Here is a 20,266-nt window from a genome sequence, read left to right as displayed (position 1 = left end):
TGTCTACAATTTTCCCTATCCCTGTACATTGCTACACCCACATTGGTCCCTATCCTCAAGGAGCCCACAATCCAAGGTTCCCATTCATATACTAGGGACAATTTTGGACAGAAGCCAATTAACCTACCTGCATGTCTTTGGATTGTGGGAGGAAACTGGAGTACCCGGAGGAAACCCACGCAGGCACAGGGAGAACATGCAAACTCCAGGCAGGTAGTGTCATGGTTGGGATTTGAACCAGTGACCTTCTTACTGCTAGGTGAGAGTGCTAACCACTACACCACTGTGCCGCCCACTAAGTTGAAATCTTCAGTCCTCTGACCTCCCCCATACCCCTGCAACGAATCTATTCCAATGCTGTGGGGGTCAATACAGCAGCTGAAGTGTCAAATATGCCCCCCCCTCCCGTGTTTCTGCCCCTCCATCAATCATTGAAGCTGTACTATAGCTTCCATCGATGAAAAGCACTCTATGAATGGAGGAGGAGAACTTGTTTTTCATCCGCCCATCCTCCCAAAGAGGTCAGAAGATCTCAACAAAGACAGTCGGCACCAGCACAAGGGACACTTCTCATCAAATGTAAGTAACATTCCTTGTTCTGATTTAAAAAAAAAAAACGTTGATGACAGGGTCTCTTTAATATCAGGGAATAAAAAAAAATTCAAATTCTAGAACAAAGTGAGATGTATCATCAGGGCTTTATTTTTCTCAGAGAATAGGTTTCAAGAACTCCCCCTTTGAGAGTCTCCCCTTGTCTCGGTCCCCTACCCACCTTAAAGCACTGTACCTTGGTTCCAACTCCTACCTACCTCCCAGTACTGCCCCTTTTAGAGAATACAGAACAAGTAGCATTAGTGCTAAGCAATTTGTATAGACTTTGTCAATGATAAAAAGTAAAGCAGTAAAAAAGATCCCCTGCAGTCAGCAACAATACACCACCATCAACAACAGATCCCCCAAGCAACAATGGACCTCTTTCAATAACATACCCCCCCCAGCAACAATAGACCCCCGGCAGCAACAACAAATTTTCCAACAATAGACCCCTCTAAACAGAAGATCCCCCTAGCAACAACTGACCCCTCAGCAACATAAGACCCACCCTCGGCAACAATAGATCCCCCAGCAGCCAGTAATAGACCTTGAAGCACACCCCAGCACCCCTTGCCTTTACATACATTTAGCGCTGGAGGTGCCGGAACTGCATCCCCCCACATTTCTGCTGAAAAAAAAGCTCTTGTGTACCATACATACTGCTTTCAAATCATTAATGCTTGATTGAGGGTGAGCCCAGAGACTCATCCAGACAGAAGGCCATTGAATGCCTTAAACCCTAATAAAAATCCAGTTTATATGGATTGAGATCAGAGTCAGAAGGTGAAGTGGACTCCCATTTCACTCCTTTTTTATTTCAAAAATATTATTATTTTTTGAACGGGAAATACCTTTTTTGAGAAGTTTAGCCCACACACAGTTGGTTGGGGGGCAAAGTTCCTCTTTAATAACTAGGTCTACCTATCCTACCCCCAACAATCCAAGGGACAAGGATAGAAGGGATTCTCATCTCAGCAGAGCCTAATTCTTACATAGTTACATAGTTATTAAGGTTGAATAAAGACACCAGTCCAACTTGAGTGTCTACAATTGTCCCTATCCCTGTACATTGCACACTCACATTGGTCCCTACCCTCAAGGAACTCACAATCCAAGACCCCCTTTCATATACTAGGGCCAATTTGGGACAGAAGCCAATTAACCTACCTTAACCTACCTGCATGTCTTCCTTCCATCAGTTTAGTCACATTTTTTCAAAGAGGAATAATGGATGAAGTTTACATCAGTTTTTCATCTGTTGAGTTTTTTTACAACCGCCAGTTAGAGTAGAGATAATCATCCGTTTACATCCGTTTTTCCCATAGGGATGGAAAATCCAATCGTGTGTGGACTCTATCGGACTTTTTCTGTCGGAATTTCCACCTGAAAAAGTTTGAGAGCTGGATCTAAAATTTTCCGACAACAAAATGCGATCTGACTTTTTCCGATTGTGTGTAGAGAATTCCGACGCACAAAGTGCCACGCATGCTCGGAAAAAATTTGGAGACAAAAGCTATTGACTACTGGCCTCTACTTAGTCCCGTCGTACATTACAATTGTCATCTCATTCCAAACTATTGGAATTTCTGACAACTTTGTGTGACTGTGTGTATGCAAGACAAGTTTTGGCCAAAATCCATCTGAAAAAATCTGATGGATTTTGTGGTCGGAATGTCCAGCCGTGTGTATGAGGCATTACTATCCAAAGTTAAAACAACAAGGGCAGAAGATTTAATAGATGGAAAGTTGAAAACATTCCTAAAGGTATTAGAGTTACTAAAGATTAGATTACTAAAGGTATAAAGAATTCACTCCAGTCACCTCCCCCCCCCCCCCCCCCCCCACACACACACACACTGTGTTAGTCTCCCAGGCAAATCAGAAAACCAAACAGGGGCTCCAACCCTTCCCCAGTCTGTCTTTAACCACTTCTGTACCAGCATGTCACACCCACTTCATTACAAGGCCATTTTTCCACGCTTTGATACTGACATTTGACTGACAATTGACTGACAATTACCCCAATATGTACCACTGTGCCCAGACTAATACAGTACAGGTCATACACAGAGAGGTCAGGAGAGGAAAGGGTCAAGTCACATAAAATGCAAGGATGGAAATGAATGGCGTAATGTGACCTGTAAAAAGAATCTTACGACCGGGGTAACTGGCGCTACCTATTTAGCATGAATAAATATTAACTCTCATTAATGAAACAGATGTGTTTTTAGAAAAAGAAAATTAAAAAATGCCAAGAATACAAATAAGAATAATCTATCTCACCATTAGTATTTTGCATATATCCAATCGCACCTCAATGAAGATAAAAACTCCCTTACGGAAGACAGTATGTCCTTTAGGACCCACTTATTTCAGTCCAGAACAGAAAAAAGGAACAGAAAAAAGGAACACACAAGCGGCTTCTCCCAGAAGTTACAAATAATCGCACAGATTCCCTACTGCGACTCCAATGTGACAATAACCAGTGTAATGATTTAGGACCTTGTTCTAAAAAACTCCATATAATCCCAAACAAATCAAAAATAGATCCTGTGAAGAGGAAAATAAAAGAATAGAAAAACTCGTACTGAGTGCGATTTTTCTTTAAAATCGCATTAGTGCTAAAATGTGGTTAGCCCAACGATCTGTAAACTGAATGACGACTATGGAAACTCCAATTGCTAAATGTGAGAAATAAATATAAAAATACAAACTCTAGTAAATATAAACATAAGTGAAAGTGCAATCAAAGTGCAGGAAAAAACTATATGGAAACCCCAAAATATGTGACACAATTCATATCCAAAATCAAAAAGTTTTCCAAACATATGTGTTAACAGAGCATCAGTGAAAAAACATATAATAAAAAATGTGTTATAATGATCTTCAAACAATATAAATTAAAAATATATTAAATAAAGATGAAAATGAGCACACACATACAAAAAAACGTTTTTTATTTATAATTTTTGATATTTTTTGATTTTTATTTTTATTTTTATTTTATATGAAAATTGCTTTTATTGTTGTTTTTTACCATTTTCGTGGAAATAAATTGGTTTTGATACGGATTACACTATGGAGACTATAATTTTTTTCCTATGAGGGCACAAATGTAATCTTCTTTTGGATACGAATGATCTTAAAAAAACGGGTCAAGGAGCTGGATATCGGCAGATTGGATCTAAAGGCGAATTACCCCTGCAGGAGTGAATTCTTTTGGTGAGTGGGGTACCTTGCGGGGGAGCACGGAAGTCACTTTGAGGATTACACAAGGAGCACAAAAGTCACTATATGAACATTTACTGGTGGATTGCACTATTGAAGACTTTTTGGACAGTTGGACATTAATTTTTTAATTTTTTTTTTTAATTTTTTTTATTTTATTTATTTTTTTTATTTTGTATGTTTACATATATATATTTTTTTTGTTCTCTTTTTTGTATGTGTGTGCTCATTTTCATCTTTATTTAATATATTTTTAATTTATATTGTTTGAGGATCATTATAACACATTTTTTATTATATGTTTTTTCACTGATGCTCTGTTAACACATATGTTTGGAAAACTTTTTGATTTTGGATATGAATTGTGTCACATATTTTGGGGTTTCCATATAGTTTTTTCCTGCACTTTGATTGCACTTTCACTTATGTTTATATTTACTAGAGTTTGTATTTTTATATTTATTTCTCACATTTAGCAATTGGAGTTTCCATAGTTGTCATTCAGTTGACAGATCGTTGGGCTAACCACATTTTAGCACTAATGCGATTTTAAAGAAAAATCGCACTCAGTACGAGTTTTTCTATTCTTTTATTTTCCTCTTCACAGGATCTATTTTTGATTTGTTTGGGATTATATGGAGTTTTTTAGAACAAGGTCCTAAATCATTACACTGGTTATTGTCACATTGGAGTCGCAGTAGGGAATCTGTGCGATTATTTGTAACTTCTGGGAGAAGCCGCTTGTGTGTTCCTTTTTTCTGTTCCTTTTTTCTGTTCTGGACTGAAATAAGTGGGTCCTAAAGGACATACTGTCTTCCGTAAGGGAGTTTTTATCTTCATTGAGGTGCGATTGGATATATGCAAAATACTAATGGTGAGATAGATTATTCTTATTTGTATTCTTGGCATTTTTTAATTTTCTTTTTCTAAAAACACATCTGTTTCATTAATGAGAGTTAATATTTATTCATGCTAAATAGGTAGCGCCAGTTACCCCGGTCGTAAGATTCTTTTTATTGTTGGGAGAAACCCCTAGTGGGGTTTTTCTTTTTGTGGGGGGCAGCAACCTAGAATTATATATACATATAGCACTTGCCCTGAATTTATTGTTATTGTTTTTTTATCTATCCTACACCCAGTGTTGACCAGCGCGGTTTTTATCTTTATAGTAATGTGACCTGTGTTACAACAGAGAAAAGATATGCCTGTGCTCAAAGCGCCACTTATTTGTCAGTTGTTCCTAATGCAGACGTCACTAAACACTGACTAACCTAAAAAAGGGAGTTACACAGATTCACACCACATAAGTCAACCAGGCTGGAATATAAACCATTTGGGCAGCAATTTTCTTCTCTGTGGCTCAGGATGCTATATATAATGAATGTTTGCAGTCATGGTTACCACTATGATTAAGCCCTACATTGGTGAAATGCATTGGGGTTCTTATACCAGTGGAGAACCAAGCTGAAGCCAGCTCTTACCATCTTTCACTATTTTAACTTTACGGTCAGCTGAATCATGAGGTGGTGGGTAGACCCAGGCTACGTCAACAACAATCTTTTCATAAGATTATATGTACATTTAACATATTTTAGACATACTGTATCTCACAAAAGTGAATATACCCCTCACATTTTTGTAAATATTTTATTCTATCTTTTCATGTGACAACACTGAAGAAATGACACTTGTCTACAATGTAAAGTAGTGAGTGTACAGCTTGTATAAAAGTGTGAATTTGCTGTCCCCTCAAAATAACTCAACACACAGCCATTAATGTCTAAACCGCTAGCAACAAAAGTGAGTACATCCCTAAGTGAAAATGTCCAAATTGGGCCCAAAGTGTCAATATTTTGTGTGGCCACCATTATTTTCCAGCACTGCCTTAACTCTCTTGGGCATGGAGTTCACCAGAGCTTCACAGGTTGCCTCTAGAGTCCTCTTCCACTCCTCCATGATGACATCATGGAGCTGGTTGATGTTAGAGACCTTGCGCTCCTCTATGTTCTGTTTGAGGATGCTCCACAAATGCTCAATAGGGTTTAGGTCTGGAGACATGCTTGGCCAGTCCATCACCTTTACCCTCAGCTTCTTTAGCAAGGCAGTGGTCATCTTGGAGGTGTGTTTGGGGTTGTTATCATGTTGGAATACTGCCCTGCAGTCTCCAAATGGAGGGGATCATGCTCTGTTTCAGTATGTCATAGTACATGTTGGCATTCATGGTTCCCTTAATGAACTGTAGCTCCCCAGTGCCTGGAGCACTCATGCAGCCCCAGACCATGACACTCCCACCACCATGCCTGACTGTAGGCAAGAAACACTTGTCTTTGACCTCCTCACCTGGTTGCCCCCACACACGCTTGTCACCATCTGAACCAAATACGTTTATCTTGGTCTTATCAGACCACAGGACATGGTTCCAGTAATCCATGTCCTAATGCCGCGTACACACGATTGAATTGTATGACGTACTTAGTCCATCATACAATCCTACGGACAATCCGGCGTACTTTGTACTGAACGGACTTGGCCACACACGGATACACAAACAGTCCGACGAAAGCTTGCGCGATGACGTACAGCACGTACGACGGGACTAGAAATAGGAAGTCCAAGACACAGCAAAGCACCCTTTGGGCTCCTTCTGTTGACTTTGCGTTAGTGGAAGTTTGGTTAGAGACGATTCGCGCTTTTCAGACTTCAGCTTAATTCGTCCGTTATTTTTTTTTTTATTTATTCTCGAATTGGAATATTAATCATAAGATGAGGATGAATAAAGACATTTGTGATAACTCTGTGTGAATATAAGCAGCAAAGCAACTTCACTTTTCTCGCATTATGAAGAAGAAAAGAATGTGCTATATTAAAAAATCACAAAATTAGCAGCATGACGAATATGCTAGCTTCAATACGAACACTAGTTTTACAAGACAGCGCGCTTCCGCCCTGTAAATCATTTCTGGGCATGCGCCATTCTTAGTCCGTCGGACTAGCATACTGACGAACGTATTGTCCGCTGAAACCAAAGTATGACGGGAAGATTGGTGTGCAAACCGGCCTTCTTAGTACTCCGGATTGCACGCTGAAAAAGTCCACTGAAGCCCACACACGATCGGACTGTCCGTTGAAATGCGTTTCAACGGACTAAGTACGTCATACAATTTGATCGTGTGTACGCGGCATTAGTCTGCTTGTCTTCAGAAAACTGTTTGCAGTCTTTCTTGTGCATCATCTTCAGAAGAGGCTTCCTTCTGGGATGACAGCCAATTTGCAGTGTGGGGCGTATAGACTAAGCACTGACAACGCTGACCCTCCACCCCTTCAACCTCTGCAGCAATGCTGGCAGCACTCATACGTCTATTTGCCAAAGACAATCTCTGGATATAATGCTGAGCACGTGACCTCAACTTCTTTGGTTGACCTTGGTGAGGCCTGTTTTGAGTGGAACCTGTCTTGTTAAACCTCTGTATGGTCTTGGCCACCATGCTGCAGCTAATTTTCAGGGTATTGGCAATCTTCTTATAGCCTAGGCCATCTTTATGTAGAGCAACAATTCTTTTTTTGTAGTTCCTCAGAGTTCTTTGACAAATGGGGCCTCGTTGAAATTCCAGTGACCAGTATAAGAGAGTGAGAGCGATAACACCAAATTTAACACACCTGCTCCCCATTCACACCTGAGACCTTGTAACACTAATGAGTCTCATAACACCAGGGAGAAAAAAATGGCTAATTTGGGCCTAATTTGAACATTTTCACTTAAGGGTGCTCACTTTTGTTGCCAGCGGTTTAGACATTAATGGCTGTGTGTTGAGTTATTTTGAGGGGACAGCAAATTTACACTGTTATACAAGCTGTACACTCACTACTTTACATTGTAGCAAAGTGCCATTTCTTCAGTGTTGTCACATGAAAAGATAGAAGAAAATATTTACAAAAATCTGAGGGGTGTACTCACTTTTGTGAGATACGGTATGATTTTGTTGTAAAAGCCTCCCCTGTGACATCCAAAAGCCGTGAGACTGCTGTTGGGTACCTCCATCTTGGATGTAATGAAGAAGATGTGGTGGTAGGCCTCTGGACATGAGTTTTCACAGATCATCAAAAGGCAGACTAAATCATTATTTGAGCCTAATGGCTTGTGTTTGGTAGCTTACCGCAAATTTAATAAGTCAATGAGAGTGCCCAACAAAAATCCTTGAGAGTTCAAAATCTTTAATTGCTCATATGGTTCTTGCCATTTCTGCTGGTAACATCAACACTGACTGTGATTTATAATATCCTCTTCAGCAAATCAGTTTTTTTTAGAAGTATTTTGTGTCCAGCTCTCCCCTAATGAAGATAGTGGTATATGGCCCTTAAAACAAATTGGCTGTCCTTTTGCTCTTCCAGTTGTAATCAGTTAAATATTTAAATACTCTGGACTTCCAAGGATTTTTGTTTGGCGCTCTATTTGACCTATTACATCTTGGATATGATGTCAGTAGAACCCGCAGACTCAAGTGACACCACAGTTTGCTTAATGCAGAGAATTTTAAAAGATTCAATTCATCCAATTAAAATGGCGTCCAATCCATTGAGCTGGAGGATTTGGGGAATTATTCCTGTGAAATAACTTATTTTACAAAGCAGAGCAAAATATGACTTTTTCTTCACAAGTGACCCAATGTCAGGAGTCAACCATGCTTGCTAGTAGTTTAGGTGGACATATTTATCTTTTAGTTTGTGTTCCATGTTATTATTAAATCTAACAATTGTTTTTTTTTTTTTTTTCCTAGACCTGTTCTCAAAGCCAAATATTACCACCATTCTGTATCCAAAGACAGAAAGTGACAACATGGCCCTGATATGTGACACAAGTCTCAGTCCACCCAGACAGGGGACAGAACTGCAGTTTGCTTTCTACCGAGATGGACTAGAGGTTCAGAAATTTAGTTCATCTCATCGATATGAAGTCCAGTCTGCTCAGCCAAAGGATTCTGGGAATTATTCCTGTGAAGTGAGAACTCCGACCAACAGTGTCATCAAAAGAAGTGAAGAATTATATTTCCAGATACAAGGTAATAATGTGTAATAGTTAGGGCACTGGGGTCGCAGTATGAAAGAGAGAGCTTATACACAATGTTGATATAAAGTTATATTACATGGCTGAACCATGGGATAAAACCGAGTCTCCGGGTCAAACCCTATTAAAGATCTGCACACACCAATATTCTGTAGATAAAGTGCAAAGGCCCCGATGGTACAACTGCTGAAATCTTTAAGAACGAGCTCTAGTCTGGAGGTTCTGCATAAACGCACACTGAATCCATAATGTTTTAACTATAATACAAATACACCAAATACCTCGCTAGACAAAAATAAGTGAATCTGCCCGGATTCAAATCGCAAGGGGTTGGTTGACTCCTGCTTGTAATCCATTAACCCCAAACTTGACGCTATCCCCAGTGAAGTCTATAAATCTTGATACTAATATCTGGCATTTTTTATTTTGCAAATACCATAGATACATAGGCTGAAAAAAGACACATAATATAGTGTGTGTGTGTGTGTGTGTGTGTGTGTGTGTGTGTGTGTGTGTGTGTGTGTGTGTGTGTGTGTGTGGGGGTGTTAATTTAATGCAATTTTAAGGAGGACAAGTTAAAAACCCCAATCCTTTCAATTACATTCTTTGGAGATGCCTTTAAGCTGTATGTGGTGTTACAGAACAAAACAATTCTCATCGACAGCATCAGTAAAAACGTATTCTGGCATCACATATTTTGTGTATGTACTGTATTTATCGGCGTATAACACGCGCCGGCGTATAACACGCACCCCAAGTTTAGGAGGGAATTTTGTGGAAAAAACTTTTAGGAGGGAAATTTAAGGAAAAAAAACTTACATTTAAATGTCCATCAATGCAGCCTTATCAGTGTCTATCTGAAGCCTCGTCAGCGTCATTTGCAGCCTTGTCATGCAGCCTGTCCGCATTGCAACCTTGTCATGCAGCCTGTCCGCATTGCAGCCTTGTCATGCAGCCTGTCCTCATTGCAGCCTTGTCATGCAGCCTGTCCTCATTGCAGCCTTGTCATGCAGCCTGTCCTCATTGCAGCCTCGTCATGAAGCCTGTCCTAATTGCAGCCTCGTCATTGCAGCCTGTAGTCATTGCAGCCTGTAGTCATTGCAGCCTTGACATGCAGCTTGTCAGTCTTAGTGCATTGTCTGCTTATGTTTTTAAAAATGGCGCTGCTGAGATGTCCCGTGTATCTCGGCGCCACCTGGAAGTTCTTGGCGGCTTTCGGCCGCTCTCGGACCTTCTCTGCAGCTTTCGTTCGCTCTCGGACCTTCTCGGCGGTTTTCGGCCGCTCTCGGACTTTCTCGGTGGCTTTTGGGCGCTCTCGGACCTTCTCGACGACTTTCAGCCGCTCTCGGACCTCGGCAGCTTTCGGCCACTCTCAGAAGGTCCGAGAGCGTCTGAAAGCCGCCGAGAAGATCCGAGAGCGGCCGAAAGCCGCAGAGAAGGTCCGAGAGCGGCCAAAAGCCGCGAAAAGGGCTCAGAGCCCAAAAAATTGTGCGGAAATCGGGGAGTATTGGCGTATAACACGCACCCACGATTTCCCCCTGATTTTAAGGGGAAAAAAGTGCGTGTTATACACCGATAAATACGGTAATTTTTTTTTTTCAGTGTACGACACTTCATTGTCTTAATTTTATTAAAATGTGAAAACTTAGTGCACAAAAACTACAACCTCATATTCCCTGAACCACGTCTCTGTAATCCCAATTATTCCCAAAATATTAAAACTGTAGACTTTAAAGTGTTAGTAAACCCAGGACCCTGCACTCACTATATCTGGTCTTCCAAAGTACACATGTAGCGGCCACAACCTTTGCTGTGCGGCCTTGACTTGTTAGGCTTACCAGTTACCTTCTCTCGGCCTGCTCTTCCGCGTCTAGGGGTTCCCAGTGTTGATACCCAATGACTTGCACACTGACACAGATGAAGTCCTCTTTAAAAGGTTTTATTTTGCGATAATTTTCAGACAACACAGTCTCTTAGGGAACAGAGGGCATGGGTGAAGAACTCAGGCACCTTGAACTGCAGGTCTAGCAAAGTCTCTAATTCCACCTAATTCCTCTAAATCTCTAGCCAGAGATCATGGCAGTCAGCACGTTGACTCAAAACTTGAAACAGTCCCGTGAACGTGTACAAAATGTAACTAAGGGTGAACGGGAACCTTTTCTTCAGTACCTGGAACGTTTCCCATCTCCTCAATGGTACTAGAAAAACGTGAATTTGTCAATGTCCTTCCCAACTCAGTAACCAGGCACTTCCCAGGAGGCCACTTGCCGACCCTCCTCCGAAGAGTCCTCCCCCAGTCACTTCCACGAGCTGTGGTGCCTCTCCAAGCCAAGAGCACACCCGGTCACCTTGAATCCTCCCACAGTTACTGCGCCTCGGACCAGCCGTGTCCGAGACTCGGGAACAGACGGATCCCTACGCCAGACCAGATGGGTCTATCAGGGGCCTACCCCGGTCCTGGAACCAGACCAGACCCCACGGGTCTCACAAACTCCTCTCTCCTCTAAACACGTGACCCACACAGCTTAAGTACCCCTTCTCAGAGTCCTCAGCGGGCACTCCAACTGATTGGTTCCGAGAAGGCTGATACTTAAACATCCAACCAGACCTGGTTCTGGCCTGTCATGTGTACCTCACCACTCACATGACCAGGCAGAACTTCCAAACACAGCCTGGCCAGACTGGTGTTAAGGCCTAACCTACATAATTAACCCTCAGAACCCCTATTGTTCTGAGGCAAAAAGAAAATTTACATGCGTATTACATTTTATCCAAAATGTCATCCACTACACACAGAACATGGAAATGCAATTATTTTAGTAAATATAAATTGATAAATACCTTTTCTCATCAGCAGTATATAGCAGTCTTGTCACTTCTATCAGTGTCTGGCTGAGCACTGGTTAAAGCTTGTAGGAGTAGGTTTTTATTCTGCTCTGACAGTCCCAAGAGGCTGCATGACTCCTGACCCTCTGTCTCGACAGTGCTGATTGGCCCTGTGCTGATCACATGCCGCTTCCCAGGAAAAAAAACTCTCTAGCAATGCACACCAAGCTGAGCATGTGCAGAGTACCTCCTAGACTCTGTTCTATCAGCAGATGGATTGGGGACAGTAAAAGAAGGGGAGGATCAGAGCGGACAGGACCAAACAGCCTTTTTACACAATCCGGAGGATTAACCCCTTAGGTTCCACAGTAGGTATGACAAGCATGCTTTACTGCATATACAGACTCATTTTACTGTTTTGGGTTTAGTAACACTTTTAAGTACCGTATATACTCGAGTATAGGCCGACCCGAATATAAGCCGAGGCCCCCAATTTACCCCCAAAAAACTGGAAAACTTATTGACTCGTGTATAAGCCGAGGGTGAGACATGGCTGTCCATCCCTGTGTGTCCGTCCATCCCTGTGTGTGTGTCCGTCCATCCCTGTGTGTGTGTCCGTCCATCCATCCATCCCTGTGTGTGTGTCCGTCCATCCATCCATCCCTGTGTGTGTGTCCGTCCATCCATCCATCCCTGTGTGTGTGTCCATCCATCCCTGTGTGTGTGTGTGTGTGTGTGTCCATCCATCCATCCCTGTGTGTGTGTGTCCGTGCAGCCTTGTGTGTGTGTCCAGCCTACCTGTGTCCCGAGCCTGTGTCCCGAGCCTCCGTCCCGAGCCTCCGTCCCGAGCCGCCGTCCCGAGCCGCCGTCCCGAGCCGCCGTCCTGAGCCGTCGTCCCGAGCCTCCTCCGTCCTTCCAGGATCGCCGCTCTTCTCGGCGGCCATTCTAATATTCAAAAGCCGCGCCTCCGCCTCCGCCTTCGCCTGTGATAGGCGGAACACTGAATTTCCCAGCAGCCTGTGTTCCGCCTATCACGGACATCGTCTCATCCTCGTCCGTAGTACGAGGATGAGACGATGTCCGTGATAGGCGGAACACTGACTGCTGGGAAATTCAGTGTTCCGCCTATCACAGGCGAAGGCGGAGACGGAGGCGCGGCTTTTGAATTTTAGAATGGCCGCTGTCTGTCTGCTCGATACGCTGATCGAGCAGTCAGACAGCGGTGACTCGAGTATAAGCCGAGGGGGCACTTTCAGCCTCAAAAAAGAGGCTGAAAATCTCGGCTTATACTCGAGTATATACGGTATGTTTATGATAGAAATTGGCTAGTGTCAGAAAAGTATGTAAGCACTTATCTTGCAATAAAAATTTGAGTTTATTTTCTGAGAGACAATCAGGAGTGTGATCCAAAGCGCCACATATTTATCCCTCTATTGCCATAATTGTCATTAAATGTATTTTTAAAAAAATAAAGCAGACCTAAAGTTAGAGGTATATGGAAAACAAATTCTCCAAATCAACCCCATGCCCTGCATCTTAATGCCAGCTGGGCAAAACTATTGGATCTGCAGTTTATTTGATTCCAGATTAAGGACTTACCTCTTTTAGCCTGTGCTACACCACAGTGGCCGCTACCAAACTGTCATTATTCTTACCAGAAGACTTTCCCAGCTGCCATTATTTTGCCCAGAAGGCCATTCCTGCCCTCTATCATCATGTGGAATGCAATGAGGCAGCAGGGGGCAGAGGAAGAATACTGGGAGGAGGGAAGAGGTGCTGCCAGTGAGGTGGAGTAGGAAATGGGGCAGACTTCAAGTGAGAGGTTTCATCCTTTCCCAATCCCAGAAGTTGTATGTGGGTGGGATGAGGTTGGGAGGGATACTAGGTCCTCTACTGCAGGCACATTTTGGTGAATGGGGTCTTTAAGTTCAAAAGCCTGCACAAGTACCCCAGGATTTGGGTAATCTAAGGAGGAGGCCGCTATTGGGTGGTCACTCTATTAGATCCCCAATACAAGGGTGAGATGGCAGATTTACTGCCATCATCCCAAAGGGTGCTCAAAATCTGAAACTTTGAGGAGATGCTAGGAAAAGAAGCTCTTCATCGCAGTTTCTGATGGTGGTAGGATCCCCTCTAATAAAAAACATGTCTCTGATCCTCTGAACTGTGATCCTCTGTCTTTGATTCTCCTGGGCTACAGTCCTGAGTACATCAGAATACGAAGACGAGGGTTGAATTGCTAATGTTGAGGAGGTTCTTCGAAACCAGCTGACCTAAGTTTAAAGATCAGAAAGTGCATAATGGTTATAATGAATCCTGTCTGATGAACTCCTGCATTGGTTTGCCTGGCCCCTGAGCCTCAGACATGCAGGATTCACTAAAATCCCATAGTACCTGTAAAACCAAACAAATTGTTTTCCTTTTAGTTGAGTAATTATGAAATATAGCATACATAAATATATTATTATAAGCCTTATGCAGCCTACATTTGGCAAAGGGCTATAAATTTCTTTAGCGCTACATTTCAATTATCCTTGACTCATTTGTGCCAAAAAATGCCCCTCACTAGCTAAACACATAACATACCACAATTGAGAAATAGAGGACCTTTACTGTTTATGCAAATGTACAAAAATAGTAGAATAGTTATGAAGCAGACCACAATGGACCCAACTTCTCTCCCAGTTCTACTTCTTTTTTACCCGACACATAAGCTCACTGTTGTAAAATAATATACACAAAACCAACACTCTGTCCAGTTCAAACTAGATCTATGATAAAGCATAAAATAATGCAATCAATTAGTATATTGATCTTTCCCTTTACCCAGATTTCAAGTAGCCAGAGCTCTCGTAGATATATATTGTAATGGCAATACCAGAACCGAGACCTTACTAAAGTAAATTGTAATAGAGTGGCACATCCCATATACTGTATGTGAATAGGAATAACATGAGCGCACCTATAATATAGTGAATACAAACTGTTGAAAGTGTTGTACATTTCAAAGTTTTTAGTAATTCCCCTACTATACTAATGTACCATGTTCTAATTTTAGGAGGAAACCGCAGAACGGATTATACAACAGTGAACATAATACGTCTGGCACTATCAGGTTGTGTGTTGTTCCTCGGATGTGTTTTCCTCATCCATCACATCAAGACAGAAGTGATTACACCGTCTAATACATGAATGGAGACTCTATGTTGTGGGTCGGGGCTAATACCTGCCTGTTAAGACCCGTCCCGTGTTAAGCCCCCAAGTGACATCTGGAATTCTTCGGCAGAAACACCAAAAACTGGAGTTTTGACTTAGACCTACCTTATATTTAGACCTACCTTCTGGTTTTGATCTACGAAAGGCAGTTTTGGTTGCATTGAAAATAATGTGTACTTACCTAAGCATGAACCACACAGGAGGGTAATGTTTGCACAAAATTGCAATTCAGCTGTTAATCACTTTGGCCCTGTTTCTAGGCGCTCATGCATGGCTGTCTATTCTACTCAATACTCATTATTGAGATTTTGTTTTGGCACATCTTAGGACCAACCAAGACCTTGGGGGTCAATGAATAAATACTGGCCATCTAAATCTGGCCATAAATTAGTAGATTTTTTAACGGAAGTTGGTACAGACATTAAACACTTCCGGACCGCCGCGCGCTGATATACATCCTAAATTTGAAGTGGAATATTGTTGTTATGGCAGCAGCTAGGTGACATAACCCTGGTATCCTCTTCTTCAGCCTGCAGTCCAGTTTCCAATAATAGTGGTCTCTGTGGTAGATTCGCCGAGAGATCACTTTAATCGGCGGCGGGAGAGGGCCCCCCTCACTCTCTGTTGCCCTCCGCCACTTACTGCAGCCGTCACCAGCGGCAGAGGCGATCTGATATTCTCCCTTGCTGGGTATGGAGACGAGTGAGGGGAAGATGGCCCCCACCTGTCTCCATACCATTGCTGGGTGGAAGCAACGTCAAAATGTCACATCCACCCATAGGCTCTTAAAGGGTCATATTTTTTATTTTTTTAATTTTTTTATTGCATTATAGTGTAAATATTCTTTTTGACCCCAGATCTCATATTTAAGAGGTCATACCATGCTTTTTTTCTTATTAAAAGGGGTTTACATTCCTTGTAATAGGAATAAAAGTGACACAATTTTTTTTTTAAAAAGAACAGTGTAAAAATAAAATGTAAAATAAATAATAAAAAAAACATTTTTTTGAAACGCGCCCCATCCCACCGATCTCGCGTGCAGAAGCGAACGCATACGTGAGTAGCGCCCGCATATGAAAACGATGTTCAAACCACACATGTGAGGTATCACATATATCACATGCAATAATTCTAACCCTAGACTTCCTCTGTAACTCGCAACCTGTAAAAAATTTTAAACGTTGAGTATAGATATTTTTAAGGGTAAAAGTTTGTCGCCATTCCACGAGTGGGCGCAATTTTGAAGCGTGATGTGTTGGGTATCAATTTACTCGGCATAACATTATCTTTCACATCTAAAAAAAAATTGGGCTAACTTTACTGTTGTCTTATTTTTTTATTCAAAAAAGTGTATTTAAAAAAAAAAAAGTGCACTTGTAAGACCGCTGTGCAAATACGGTGTGAAAGAAAGTATTGCAACGACCGCCATTTTATTTTCTAAGCTGCTAGAAAAAAAAGTGGAATATTTGGGGGTTTTAAGTAATTTTCTAGCAAAAAAAATGTTTATAACTTGTAAACAAATCTCAAAAAGTCTTGAAGGAAAGTCAGGAAAAAGGAAAAAGTCACATGTCCAGTGACGCAACTAGTCGGGAGGAGGAGCCTGTGACGTTACCAGCAGTGTTTTGTGTGCACTGTCAGCATATGAGGAGTTCCCAGCGTTATGCTGTATGCAACTGATCATTTCATATGCGATCTATCCTGCGGGGAAGTCCTGCTGAAAGCTGCAAGTTCATCCATGGGAATTAGCAGTGAAATCTCTAATGAACCATCTGTTACTCAGAAGACTCATTAAGGCTTGATTATCTAGTCCCACGTATGTGAATTTATTGGCAGAGACTTTGGTTTGTACACAGTGGAATGTGATATTCTTTTACCTGTGGAAAAAGTTTGCACTATTGTTACCATTACACAGAAGGAATTTTATATATTTTATATATTTCTTATATTTTGTATGGTTCACTATGTGTTCAATATTATTCACTTAATTTGGTGGTACACTGTGCAATATTAGTAGGTTAATATTAGCGCAATTATTCATTCAAAACAATTTATTTTTGCGCATCAGTTCACATATATATAATATTATTCACATTATCGCTTTAGTATATTTTTACACCTGCCACCTATAGCTACCTAATTGTTGAGGATCAATTGATTTCACTCTATTGCCGCGTACACACGATTGCACATTCCGACAACAAATTTCTGACGGACGTTGGCTCAAACTTGTCTTACATACACATGGTCACACAAATCTTGACGGAAATTCCGTTCGCCAAGAACGCGGTGACATACAACACATACAACGAGCCGAGAAAAATGAAGTTCAATAGCCAGTGCGGCTTTTCTGCTTGATTCCGAGCATGCGTGGAACTTTGTGCATCGGAATCGTGTACACACGATTGGAATTTAACGGAATTTGTTGTCAGAAAATTTGAGATCCAGATCCAGAAAATGTCCGATGGAACCTACACATGGTCGAAATTTCTGACAACAAGCTCCCATTGAATATTTCCCGTCGGAAAATCTGACCGTGTGTATAGGGCATAAGTCTGTGATTGCTGCACTTTTCTCTGTTGTCACTAGATGGCCGGGCACTTGGTGGCATTAAATAAGACAAGGGCACTGCAAGGTCAGATTAAGAGTATATGGCATATCTCAGCCAATGGGCAGATGTTTTCTTAAATCCCTTGGCCTGCTGGGAGAACCTATATCTTTGGGTGGAGTCAGGTGATCAGTGTCCTGTGCCACCTGGACGGCTGTCGGGGTGGACGTGTGTTGTGCTGCCCAGGCTGCTAGGCTGTTGTTTGGACCTATCCCTGGCTCATCTGACTGCAAGGCTATCTGAGGGCCTATCCAGAAGCAAGAGAGCAGTGCAGGGTTGGGATTGCGGCTTGCAGTTCAACCAGAAGTGACGGTTTTGCCGGCTGGAGAACCTGTCATGGTCGGAGGTAGAGGGGAAGCTGTCGCCACTAAGGGACCATCCACCTTATTATCAGCGACCACAGTGAGTAACTGGAGCAAGTACTGGAGCAGTATTCTCACCAACTGGGGATGGTGAAGAATCGGGAAACCTCAGCAGGTAAGTCTGGCAATGTTTAGCAACAACATTGCTTAAAAAGGAACGGCGGTCTGCTCACATAATTTGTAATAAAAACATATTTGTCGTTATAAAGCTTCCCTCCGACCACTTTGCATATTATTTTATATATACTGTGATTCTGTACTTGCCAAATATGCTGCAGAAATCTCCCTCCACCGAGTCTGGCTGCAACCATTTTAACTGTGGGCAGCTGAAGCTGCTGCCTGTTCACTTCATGGATTTACACAGACACACCTCCAGCTCTGCAGCTCTCATTGGCCCTCTTATGATTCATCCCCCCTTCCTTCCTGGCAAACTCTCAGGAGAGTGAGAGCGTGAGCTGTGTATGATGTCATAAGCCTAGGCTTTTTTTCCAGACAAGAAACAGGAAGTGGGCTGCATAAGGCATTTACAGACAGAAAAAAATGTTTTACTATCCAAAGTTAAAGCAACAAGGGCAGAAGATTTAATAGATGGAAAGATGAAAACATGACTGAAATTCCACTTTAAGCAGTGAATACAGAAAGCTACAATGAAACATTGTTTCATTTTGTATTTTTCTGTTTATTCATTTACAGATCAAAGGGACGAACTTCAATCTGCAGATGAAGTCAGTTAAAGCAACCTAACAGGTAAGGCTTATGCTGCGTGCACACGATCGGACTATCCGGCGGACAATTCGATCGTGTGTGGTCTCCAGCGGACTTTTTCTTCCCATAGGTCTGACGGACTTAGAAATTAGACTTCAAAGGCTTCAAAATTGTCCGCTGGACTCGGCTTTTAGCGGACAATCCGTTCATCTATATGCTAGTCCAGCAGACTAAAACTGACGCTAGGGCAGCTATTGGCTACTGGCTATGAACTTCCTTATTCTACGTCATCACGTTTGAATCCGCCGGACTTTTGGAGTGATCGTGTGTAGCCAAGTCTGCCTGATAGTGCGATCGTGTGTACGCGGCATAAATTTACACGGGATGTTATAAACCTCTCCTGAACAATTTAACTTGGCAGATAATAACTGACGTTTAAAAACGCCCGTTTTGGCGCGTTTGTGTTTAGAAGCTTTTTTTTCAAATAGTCAAAAATTAAAAGCGCCTGTAAACAAAAAACGGCTAAGCGTGAGTTACCGCGTTTACAAGCTGCTACATGCGTTTGGCGTTTCAAATGCCTCTGAGCATCTGTCCTGGTCGCATTTTTTTGGCTTTCCAATAAATGCTTCTAAACTCAACTGCCTAGAAACGACTATAAACGACCCTGTGTTCATGTACTGATGAGATAACTGAGGAGAGTTCAGGCCGGGTCAGCTGAAAAAAATGCTCAACTGCTCCTAAATATCCATTTACCAGCAGCAGTGTACATGAGGCCTAAAAAAAAGTTTTTTGGTTTTTTTTATTAAATGTTCCTCTATTAAACCCCTTATTAACCCTTAGTTTAAGCTAATCAGCCCTAATTAACTCCCTATTCTCCTTCTCTGTTATATTATAATTTTTCTGGTGATTTTTTAATGTATGTTTTCTATTTTATTAACTTACATTTAAACTTTCTTTCTGTTTTTGTTTGCTTTGTTCATTAATATTTTTACATATATTTACACGTATCACAAAAATTGAAAAAAAAAAAAAACTTTACTTCATTTGTAAATAACCTTGCAATGCTTTTTACCAAAATCATAATTTTAGTCTTGTTTTAAAAATGACAAATTGCAGAGTAAAATGTAAACTTTTTATGTGCAGTAACACCATTTATTTTTAAACTAACAATGCTCAAAAAAATAAAATAAAAAAAAAGTGCCTTTTATTTTACTTTTATTATGTTTAATTGTCTAAGGATTGCTAGAAAAAAGAATTGTTGCAGGACAATATTCACAGAAAGAAAGCCTTGTTTGTCCTTAAAAAAACAATTTATGTATTATATTGTTATCTTAAATAAAGACAGAATTATTGCTGAATAAACAGACTCATAGCAAAATTGCTCTGGTCCATAAGGGGTGAACAGGAGTGAGAACCGAAGTGGATAAAGTTAAGTCACATAGCCTCTTTTCCATATCCGAGGTATAGGTTTTAAGCCACAATTCTTCCATGAAGACCACTTCTTGCCAGACTTCTCCAGACAGTAGATGGGTGTACCTGGGTCCCATTGGTTTCCACCAGTTCTGTGTGGATGGTACTGATGGACATCTTCCACACAGAACTGGTGGAAACCAATGGAATCCAGGTACAACCATCTACTGTCTGGAGAAGTCTGGCAAGAAGTGGTCT

General features: G+C 41.6%; 1 protein-coding gene across 1 annotated transcript in view; it reads left to right on the top strand.

Annotated features, from left to right (window-relative positions):
- Positions 1-20,017, top strand: part of LOC143973513 (high affinity immunoglobulin gamma Fc receptor I-like) — a 29,837-nt gene extending 9,820 nt beyond the window's left edge. Inside the window, exons 3-4 of the mRNA XM_077474431.1 lie at positions 8,598-8,879; positions 14,769-20,017. Of these exons, the coding sequence (XP_077330557.1) occupies positions 8,598-8,879; positions 14,769-14,902 (416 nt within the window). The 3' untranslated portion in view covers positions 14,903-20,017. The remainder of the gene's footprint in view (positions 1-8,597; positions 8,880-14,768) is intronic.
- The last annotated feature ends 249 nt before the right edge of the window (positions 20,018-20,266 follow it).

The sequence above is a fragment of the Lithobates pipiens genome, unplaced genomic scaffold (genome assembly GCF_037356315.1).
Source record: "Lithobates pipiens isolate NorthernLeopardFrog02 unplaced genomic scaffold, aLitPip1_a1.2 Scaffold_83, whole genome shotgun sequence".
NCBI lineage: Eukaryota > Metazoa > Chordata > Amphibia > Anura > Ranidae > Lithobates > Lithobates pipiens.
This window is presented reverse-complemented; position numbering and strand designations above follow the sequence as displayed.